The 11,404-nt window shown below is 29.6% G+C and overlaps 1 protein-coding gene across 1 annotated transcript; it reads left to right on the top strand.

Annotated features, from left to right (window-relative positions):
* Window positions 1-6,259: 6,259 nt before the first annotated feature.
* On the top strand, window positions 6,260-10,184 carry LOC113846659 (PAP-specific phosphatase HAL2-like). The gene is made up of 3 exons (XM_027475156.1): window positions 6,260-6,796; window positions 8,610-9,297; window positions 9,693-10,184. Exons 1-3 carry the CDS (start codon window positions 6,409-6,411, stop codon window positions 9,994-9,996), a joined length of 1,380 nt encoding a protein of 459 aa, XP_027330957.1. The 5' UTR covers window positions 6,260-6,408; the 3' UTR covers window positions 9,997-10,184.
* Window positions 10,185-11,404: the final 1,220 nt, after the last annotated feature.

Here is an 11,404-nt window from a genome sequence, read left to right on the forward strand (position 1 = left end):
TTTAAGCGTATGAGTATAATGCAAAAAATTGTCCCCAATAATGTAAAAGCTTTGTAATATTTATAGATAATATATTTTAACCCCTCTTTTCCTTTTGCTTGCATTTTTTAGTAATTACTTTACGTGCGTTCTTCTTCTCAACCACTGTCACTCATTATTCATATTTATAATCGCTCATGGTTGTACCTTCTTCATAACTATTGTTGCCCATTGTTTCTTCATGCCTACGATCTCTGACCTTCAACTGGTGGTGACCGCTTCAAACTTTAATTTTTTTTAACATGTTTCTTCATCTTTTGAGTTTTATCTTGTCTTTAGGACTTAAAATAATTTCTTTATCACTTTCTGTTTTGACATGTTTTAAAGAAATCTTATAAAAAATCCTCATAGATTTAGAATAATTTCTCTTGTTACTTACTAGTTTTATGAAAAATTAGTGAGTTCTACCTTATTTCGTGGGCTTAGAATAAATTTTCTTGTTGATTCATTTTTTGATGAGTTTTGAGGTTATTTTCAATCTATGACTCAAAATTTTCAAAACACCTCGAAAGACAGTCTTTTTTTTTTTTAAGAGAAACTAAGGCTCTTCTTAAGATTTTTAAAACTCTTCGAAATTAAATCTATTTTTCGACAAAGAATGAGGCTCTTTTTTAATGCTCCAAAACTTTTTAAAAAATAAATTTCTTTCCAACTAAGGATTAGAGTTTTAAGATCCTCCAAGACTCCTTGAGATATAGTCTTCTTTTCAATAATGAATGAGACTTTTTTACTAGTTTTCACATAAATGTGCCAAAAAGTGATTCTTTTGACAAGATTTTAGGACTTGAATGTTTTTACAAGTTCATAACTCATCAAAATGTATAAATCTAGAATTCTCTATGATTTTAGTCAAAGCAAATAGTCTATCTCCTATCACGAAAGTCTAATAAAGATATTTGTAACTTAAAAAAAATTATTTTTCCCAAACAACGACAAAATAAAACAATTCAATTGAAATATATACCAATAAATTTTAAGTTATTGAGATTTTATTGATGGTATTTTTATCTAAGAAAATTATCATACTTTCAAATTGCAACCCAACTTTTTTGAGCGCAAATAGACATTCCTATTATGTTAGATTGAATGTATTTTTTTTTTTTCAACCATTTGACCCAAACTAACTCAAAGTTGGGTCGACTCTTGTATATATGGGTAGTGATGCCAAAAACCATCATTGGCACGTCAAAAAAAGATATTGTCAATGACTTGGGTTTATTGCATCTATAGACACACAACCTGATACTCAATCTTATAATGGTGTTTTTTGGTCGATCAATCTTATAATGATTGAGTTACATTATTTCTAAACCCAATTTAACTGGATTACTTCAAAAACTTTAATTTTTTAATTTTGAATGGATCAAATTAAGTTAGTGGGTTTGAATTGAACTCATTGAAATTTATGTAACTATTTTTCTTAAAATACCTTTAACAATAATTTTAATAATTATAATTTTTTCAAATTCTAAAATAATTTTCTTCTCTTTTAGAATTTTACTCTTTATTTTTACTACTTTTTCATTTTTCTTCTTTATTACTTCAAGCAATCATTGTTTCTTTATCATAGTCTAAGTATCATTGCTTTTAAGGCATTTTTATTATTTTGAATGTATTATAAAAAAAAAACAATTTTATTGTAAAAAACAACATATTTGTCAGCCTCTATCAACCTGTTAATATTTGTACTCTTTCAAAAATAAGTTTTCAGAATTATGATTTTATAGATTGAAAGTTAATTTTCAGAATTATTAACCATCTCTAAAAATAAGTTTTAAAAAATTGGAATTCTACACTTTCATATTACAAAAATTTTAATAGGAGTGTGAAAAAAAAAGGACATCTTAGAATAATGTTGGGACGGAAGCATCCTTTGTATATCTTTGTTCCAGAATCCCTGTTGCAAGGTTTTTTTTTTTTCTTTTTTTTTTCAATTTTTTTGCAAATTCTTGGAAGAATTCTAAAACTGCAACAATAATAAATAACAATAACAATAACAAGAATAATGATAAAAATAAAATTAAACAATAAAATTGAGTTTTTTTATTAGAATAATGTAAAAAAAAGGTGATGTTTTAACTCTTACATTTCACTTTTAAATAATTAAAGGTTTTATATATTTGAGGAGTTAGTTTTAAATGTTACGTAGTAGTTGTGTTTCAAGGCTATGTCTACTAAACACACGTAAGCGTGTATATTATAACCTTATCTTTTTAAAAATATATTATTATTGAGGGAAAAGAGAAAAGATTATTTATATATGTGTATATATAATTGAGATAATTTGATTATTTTCAGTATACGGAGATCCCACTTCCCATTTTCATCTTCTTACAGAAAATATATTGGTGTAAATTATTCTTATGTGATGTACCAAATAAATTTCTTACATTGATGAATAGTCTATGCAGAATAAATTTACAGTTAATCGGAAATGGATGAGATCATACATCCATATGCTCTACGTCATGCAAGAATCGCTTATCTGAAAAGTAAGAAGCGCTTTACATCGATCATTATCGTTTGAACCTAACAGGGGCAACGCTCTGACCATAATCTTCAGGTTATCCAAAAATTTCAGCATTTTCAGTGTTCTTATCTTTCGGTTTTGGCTACGATTTGCGTTTTTCTTCCTTTCAGACTCTCGCACGCACATGCAATAGTGTGTTCAAAGTCGGTTTGTATTACCTGAGAATTACAAGTTTGCTCAACCGGAGAATGTATATATAAATCTTCCTTCAACTATTTAATATAACTCCATTTATTGAAATTTAAATTCAAAATCACATATTAAAATACTACGCCCTGGTAATATAAATTAACTACTTTTTATATATTGTTTTGGTTTGCTAAAAAATCAAACTGATCACGAAGTGTATTAAAAAAATACGATAGAAAAGAGTGTTGTATGAACTGTTTTCTTCTTAAGAAAAACACAAAAATATAAGCAGGTCGTAAATCAAGTTACAGTGTTGATTTGCAAATCGTCCAAGAAAAACAGATGGAATTTCAAATCACAAACATCAATCTAGCTAGCTCAACCAAAATACAAATCCAAGGATTGTTGTCATCAATCATGAAAAAAACGTAATATAAAAGAGCTTTTGGCTATGTCACATAATCACAGACCAAAATCTTGAATTTGGATACTTTTACGTCTTAACTAGCTCCCCATTAAGTGGTGGTGGTTGTCATTAGCCATAATTATTGACCCAAATGACTAAATTGATTGGTTATAGTTCAGAATGCGGCTAAGAGAGAGTGATCAATCAGATCCAGTTATGACTATGGTTACACGAACGGTTGGTAACATATGTGTTTATGAGCTGACTCAATTACACGACAAATCCTTTTTTACCAAAATGAAAAGAAACCCTCTCTTCCTTCTTCCAAAACGGTGGCAGAGTTTTACTCTAAACTTCATGTTTATTTGTTTTACTGTTAAAATATTAATTTAAATAAAAAAATAGTTAAATTTATTTTTTAATTTTAATGGAAATGAGGTTGAACTATCGAAAATCTTTACCATGAATTGATTGTAAGGCCAAGATGTGTAGGTGCAGACCCAAGCATGCTTTTACTCTATTTGTGTTGACCGAAAGTGCCCGCACACCCCACAGGCCCACACCCAAAGGCAGTAACCCCTAATATTTTCACACCTTCGCTGTCCCATCAATTCAATTTCGGACTGCAATGTGCTAACTTTTATTTCTGTTGTTCACAAGAAAGAAATAAAATGTTTTTTATCATTATATTTTTCAAAAAATCAGTTTAATCTTTGTGTTTTTTTTTTATAAATTTATAAATATGGTTTATTAGAAAGTTATCACATGCCGCCTTTTTGTTGAATATGTTAATAATAGAGATTAAAAATAACAATTTACCAAAATATAATAATTAAAAAAGATATCAAAATTAAAAATAAAATTTACTAAATACAAGAATTAAAAATATGGTTAAGCAAATAAATTTCTAGGATGAAGTGAGGAGAACAACGCTTCAGAAGTGGTGAAGTGCTATGGAATTTTTTTTTAAAGTATTTACTAAAAAAATTAGATACTTAAAATTAAAGATGGTAAATATATGAGTTAAAATAATATATAATAAATGCACAATAAAATATTATCTAAGCGTGTTTAATACCAAACACAATTTAGTAGTCCTCTGAATACTAAACATAATAAAAATAAAAATATATCTCTTACTTTTCTTGTAGAAGAAACTCGACTACAAAAATATTTTTCTTTTGCTAAATTAGTACATGTCTTGAAGGTAATTTTAATAAGTTTAAATGCAAGAAAGAAAAGATTTAAATATAATAAAAGAAAAAGAGAAATAAGATAAATGATAAAAGGAGAGATAATCAAATAGAAGAAAGATGATAAAAAAAACTTTAAATAAAAAAATCTATTATATATGACTAAAATAATAATAATAATAATAAAAGAAAAATTATTATTATTAGTACTACTACAAGAGAAAAGAAAAATTTTCATGTGAGGGAGAAGAAGACCCTAAAGATGCTATCTATGAATAAAGTGATGATAAATTCTGTGGTACTCTAAAAACTTTTTAGAATATCATACATAAAAAATTATAATTAATAATATTTATATGTATTTAATTAATAAATTTATTTAATAATAAATTTTTTTTTTTTTTATATTTAAACAAGTTGAAAAGTGGTTATGATGTAATAAAAAATAAATAAACTAAAATTTAAAATAAAATAATAATATTATATTAATATATTTTTAATATTCTTAATTTTATTATTATTATATTAATATATTATTTTATAATAAATAGAAATTACTTAAATATAAAATATATTTTATTTAAAACTAAAAATTTATAAAAAATGATAAAAAATAAAATAAAAAATTTAATATACAATATATATAATTATATAATTATATAATAAATAATATAAATAATATAATTTTAAATAAATTATATATAATAATAGTTTTTTAATTTGTCACATTTTTTTTTTATTAATATAAATTTTGTAAGTATAGTACTATAAAAAAATAACACACACCTAAAGTAATTTGGCAGGGTTTGAAAAGAAGTGAAGCTGAGCATTTTGACCCAAAAAATAAAACACCAATGGGGCTGAGCATAATTGGATTGGATCATGATGTCACCTTTCCCCCCCATCGAGGTACAGTTTTTGTGCCGTTTGGATCAAATGAAAAAAAAACAGAAGCTTCATTAAACAATACTCTCTTTTCGTATTATATGCTACTTAAAAAGATTATAGGTTTTATTAATTATTATGATAAAATAAATTAATTTAATAATATATTTTTATTGTTACATTTTATAATAATCAAGGGGTAATTAAATTTAGAGTTATTTTAATCATTAGTTGACAAAAAAAGATCTCTAATAAATATGAATATTATTGAAAAGAAAAAGAAATATTTTTTAAATATTTTAAAATAAAATAATTTAAAATGAATTAAAAAATAATAAAATAATACTTAAAATGAATCTGAGGGATTAAGTAAAATACAATTGGCCGTGGCATGTTTAGTGATTTATATTTTCAGAGGGGTGTATTTTTACCATTGTCGGGATTATATTTTTTTGGAAGATAATAATAAAGGCCTATAATAGAAAAAAACATATATTTATACTAAATTTAGACACTTACATCATTTAATAATTTTATATAAAATTGGTAGCTTTAATCATTAATTTAAAATTTTTTATCAAATAGATTCATTTTATATAAAAAAATAAAAAATTAATAGATAATTTATCATTTTAATTTATTTTAATAAAAAAATATAAATAAATATCAAATTTTAAATAATATATTTATAAATATCTAAATTATATAAAATTGGATATATATCATCCTAAATATAATATAAAATAATTTACCTACCAGATTGTTTAATTTTCTATTTTATAAAATAAATTATCAAACGAACTAAGGGTGTAAATTTTACACCAACTTATAATAAGTATATCTGTACCGTCATCTAATCAACAAAAGAGTCAGTGTTGAATATATATTTAAAAATAAAATAAAAAAGACCATTCAAAAATGGATACTAATAAAAACAAATCCACTTTAACTTGATACCCCACAAATTAAAAAGAAAAATAAAAAATAGAAGCAGCCCTATTGACACGGTAAGCTCTGACAAATAGGGTTGGTTATGTTCGTTCATTATCTATCATCATTGCTCCAATGTATCTATAAAATCCCAATATCCCAATTTATTTTTGCTTCTCTCCCTTTCAAGTTTCAACATCAAAATAAAAACAGTAAAAAAGGAAAGGAAAAATCACAATTGAATATTGATAAGGTTGGGAGAGTGAGATAGAGATTGTTGTCTACTTGACATTATAATGTCTTTATTACATTGTTCAAGCTTGGGTACAAAACTCCCACGTACGAGGAAGGTGTACGCTGATGCCTTCACACTTACCCATGTAGTAAGACAACGAGGTTTTTGCTCCATCTATAAAGTGCCCTTCAAACTCTCAACGCAGCGCATTGGTTTTGTATCAAAATTGGACCAAATTTGCTCTTCTCCTGTGATGGAAGATGAACACAAAAACTTGGGTCTTCTCTCTGAGGCAGAGGTGAATTCCAAGGAATTGGAGGTTGCTGTGAGAGCAGTGCAAATGGCATGTTCCCTCTGCCAGAGAGTGCAGGACACTTTGATTTCCAAGACTGCCACTAATCATCTTCAGGTGCACTCCAAAGATGACAAATCTCCTGTTACAGTTGCAGGTAATTCTAGTAAAGCTCTTCTTTTTGCTCTCAATTCATTGTTGGTACTTGCTGGGGCTAATACTTAAAAAAAAAAAAAAAGGCAAATGGGTTTAAAATTTTCCACGTGGGTTTATTTGGATTTGTGCATTGGATATATTTTTTTAATCAAACAGGAAACATTAATTTTAATCAAGATAGTTTACGTTATCTTGCGGCAACTTTTGAGGTTATAGTTTTGGTATGTTAAATAACTAAATTGTGAGGAGACTTTACAATTTTTTGTACAAGGCTTGTGGCCTTTGCCTAAGTTGCAAACATGTCTAGTCAAATTATGACAAGTGGCTTGTTCATTGGTTCTTGAAGGCCAAAAAGACTCAAGGACATAACCAAATCAATAGAGAGAGGAATGCAATCCTTGTCTGATACACAAGGACATAACCAAATCAATACTTATTTTCTAAACTGGCTTTAAGTCAAGAGAAAATCATTGGTATGGAAAGTGACTTTTGAATTTGGAGGGTTCAAGGATTTTCGAAGGTTCACGTTTCTAATAAAGGGAAGTAATGCGGTTGGTGAAACAAGCTGCCTTCCAAACTCTTTTCTTGGGCTCTCTTTTGTCAAACAGGACTACATATTACTGCGATCAAAAGGGTGTATGATTGGATAGAACCTTGGTATTATTACCACTGATTTTGTAAAGTGGTTTCCAATAAGGTGGAGACAAGGGTCATGGAATAAGTGCAAGGAGAACACTCTGTGGAGTCCATATATTGGCTTGATCAGCTGGTTAATCTGCCATAAAATTTTTATTTTTTCCAGGAGATATGAACCTAACTCAATTGCCCGTTTCAATTTCAATTTTCCCTATATTTTATGTGGCTTCCAGGTAGGAAGGCGCGTGATTCAGTTTTGGTTTATATTCTGCAATATATAATTCTAAACGGTGACTTCAATGGCATCATCTTGTTCCATTAGCAAACCACTTTTGACTGAAACGATTTATTTACCCGATACTTAAAAATGTATTATTTTACCTCAGTCTTGGTTACACCACGTCAGATACATGGATATTTGGCTTTTCTTATTTTGCTCACTGCTACCCTACCCTCCAAGAAAAGGACAGCGATATCTATAACTTACTATTTTCCTTGTTGTTAGCAAAATAAGAAATTATATCAAAACAAAAAGAATGACCGCAAAGGAGAAGGATAAGTATCCTATTAAAATAATCCAAAAAACAAAAACATTGGAGGAGGAAAAAATGTTTTTCAAGATTTTAACAAAGAAGGGTCTATGATCCCTTTGGATGTCTATCAAAAAGATTCTTGGAAGGCCATATACTGCGCCACCAAATAGCGGCTGTAGGCCCTTGTCCTGTTAAACACCTTGCTTGGATGCTTTTCTAGAGTAGCAGTATCTAGGACTCTGGAAGTAACATCCTGCTTTGGAAAGAATAGAATTTTTCCAAAAGATTGATGATGTTGTTCTCTATTGAAAATGTTGAGGTAATTTTTCAAATTACTGGTAAGACCAAATTGGAAATACACTGAATTAGTCTTGATCTTCACAGTATAATTTATCATATACCTTATTCTGTTTTCTCCTTCTAAAGTTCCAATGTATGCATAATCATAGGTTTGATTTTCTTAAGTAAAGATCTATCATCAAATTTATTCTGTGTTCTTGATTATATTTCTTGACCACTTCTGTCATATGATGGTTGAAGCCTATTTGTCTTGAGTTTTGTGAAGAAAAATTTTTGGGCTTGATTGGTACATTCATGCTTACAAATGGTGTTTATATTTACCCTATATTATGCTATTTAAAATAGATTGGAGTGTTCAAGCAATTGTCAGCTGGATGTTGTCAGAATGTTTAGGGTGTGAAAATATCTCAATTGTAGCTGAAGAAGATGTTCAAACTCTCTCCAAGGCTGATGCATCAGAACTGTTAGAAGCTGTGGTTAAGACTGTGAATGAATGTCTAGCTGAAGCGCCTCGATTTGGAGTTCAGAAGCCAAAATCAACTCTTGGAACTTCAGAAGTTCTTGAAATCATTAGTCGCTGTAACTCAACTGGAGGTTCCACTGGAAGATTTTGGGTACTGGATCCTGTTGATGGCACGTTAGGCTTTGTACGTGGAGATCAATATGCTATAGCTCTAGCACTCATAGAAGATGGAGAAGTGAAACTTGGTGTTCTTGGATGTCCTAACTACCCAATGAGGAAGGAATGGTTAAGTTATCATCACCGATATCATAGGATTGTATCCAAGTTGACTCCTCCAACTTCTGAAACTTGGAACAAAGGTTGTGTGCTATATGCTAAAAGGGGTAGTGGGAAGGCTTGGATGCAACCTCTGCTCCATGTCAATAAGATGTTTGTGTGGCCAAACCATGCTAGAAGAGTTTCTGTTTCTTCCATTGACAATCCTGCACTGGCCACTTTTTGTGAACCGGTTGAGAAGGCCAATTCAAGCCATTCTTTTACTGCAGGGCTGGCTGACAGTGTTGGTCTCAGGTGCATTTATTTTTCCATTTCATTTCAGTATCAATCACTCTCTACCTCTCCTATTTACTCGAGTTATACTCTTGTGATTGTCATCCTATAAACATTATTAGCATGGGAAATATGACTATCTTCTTTTGTTACTTTCAAGTATCCTTATCAAATCAATGCGAGATACATATTAAATACTCTTGAGATGAAGAGGCAATTAAATATGATGGAAGGCAGAATATAATTGTGATTAGTAGTTGCATATTCCATACTTAAGGACTAATTAAATTCCCATTTATGTCTTTAAAAATGATGAATAATCGAAAAAATCTTTGGGGAAAAAGGCACCAAGACAGCATAAATTTATTAGCATATTTCTAGCTTTATAAGATAGCTCTTTTTCATCATGTGTGCAGGAAACAGCCCTTAAGAGTATACAGCATGGTGAAATATGCAGCAATAGCTCGGGGGGATGCTGAGGTGTTCATGAAATTTGCAAGGGCTGGTTACAAGGAGAAAATATGGGATCATGCTGCAGGTGTTATTATCATACATGAAGCTGGTGGGATGGTAACAGATGCTGGAGGACATCCCCTAGATTTTTCAAAAGGCTTATATTTAGAAGGCCTTGATCGTGGTATAGTTGCTTGTTCTGGAGCCACACTACATAGAAAGATAATCAATGCTGTTGATGCCAGTTGGGGTTCTTCTAGCCTTTGAGGCTGTTTCGATTAACAGAAATGTATACACAACAAATAATGTTAATATAATTCATCTTTTGTTATCTCCTTTACATAATATCTTAAGATCCCCCTGCTTCACCTTCAGTTATTTTTTATGTTTTGCTAACAGCATATGAGCTTGTTAGCCTGAAATTACTATTGTTTGGCATTAATAACACGAAGTTTTCAAAATTTCTTAGCATAAGGAGTGCGATTTACTGAATTCTTGGAGAGGGATTCATGGACTTATAAAACTATTGCAACTCTATCCAGTGTTCACCTTCTGGGTAGCATCCAGCTCTTGGTCAAATTTCTTACTTTGTCCCAAACATGTCACATTATAAAAATCAAAGAGAAAATAAATGTAGGAGATGATTTACTTGTTTTCACCGTGTAGATCATTTGGTCACATGAAAATGTCAAAATAGACCAACATGGACATTCAATTCATTTTGAATTTTGACTAGTCTATGAAAGCATCTAACCGATCGATAATGTAAATTAATTTGAATAACGCATTCACCTACATCATATGCATACATATTATTCATATTTACACAAATTTTATTATTCAGTTACAGTTAATTTCATCTCTAGTAAATTAAGTTGATGAGCTTGATATCAATTTGATATTGATATGCTTCCTGTATTAATTTATAGGCAGTGAAGACAGAGAGGCTACAGAGGAAACGTGTACTAGTCACATTGAGATGTTTGTAAGATGAGCACAATGTATTAATGAGGGTGCAAGTGCAACCCAGTTTTTGACAAGTAGTTTTCTTCTGCACAAATTGGTTTCAAAAGTCAGAAACTTCATTTATTGCATTGAATAGCCTGTTGATTTTGGTACCTCAATTTTGACTTGTTTAGAGCTTACCTGAGAAAATAAAAGTCGGTCCTTTTACCTGGTATTGATTAGTAGCCTTGTCTTAATCAGTAAACTATACTTTCACAATTGAACATAATATTGCTACACTTGGACGGTACAAAAATAGTCTTAAGTTTGATTCCTTTAGCATGTCTAATTTAATAATCAAACAACTTTTCTTTCTTTTATAAACTTTTAGTTAAAAGGAAAATTTTTTGACAAAGGGATCATCTCTCCAAATAGTATACTGTATATCCAAACTTGAAAGTCATAAAAATTATTTGTGGTAGGCCTGGCCTTGTTGATTATCTCTCCCTTCTTCAACTTGTTTAGTGGCAAGTTTATTTCAACAATCACACCGTACATTGTGGCTTGTGTTTGGTTCCCACCATGCAGCTAAGAAAGGATGAGACAAGCAGTGAATTCTTGAAAGAAACTTTTTTTGCTTCTCTTCTTGTTAGCTTTTGCAACACTTTTGTGTGTCACCTAATTAAAATGAAAAGAAAAATTACAAGAAAAGAATGTAGTTATTTAATCA

Source organism: Abrus precatorius, unplaced genomic scaffold (genome assembly GCF_003935025.1).
Source record: "Abrus precatorius isolate BTA unplaced genomic scaffold, Abrus_2018 Scaffold10, whole genome shotgun sequence".
Lineage (NCBI taxonomy): Eukaryota > Viridiplantae > Streptophyta > Magnoliopsida > Fabales > Fabaceae > Abrus > Abrus precatorius.

What these genes read in the sequence shown, in the direction of transcription:
- LOC113846659 (XM_027475156.1), top strand. Translation starts at nt 6,409, where the DNA reads ATGTCTTTATTACATTGTTCAAGCTTGGGTACAAAACTCCCACGTACG. An exon ending in ATCTCCTGTTACAGTTGCAG is followed by an intron (nt 6,797 to 8,609) that starts GTAATTCTAGTA and finishes TATTTAAAATAG; the next exon opens with ATTGGAGTGTTCAAGCAATT. An exon ending in GCTGACAGTGTTGGTCTCAG is followed by an intron (nt 9,298 to 9,692) that starts GTGCATTTATTT and finishes TCATGTGTGCAG; the next exon opens with GAAACAGCCCTTAAGAGTAT.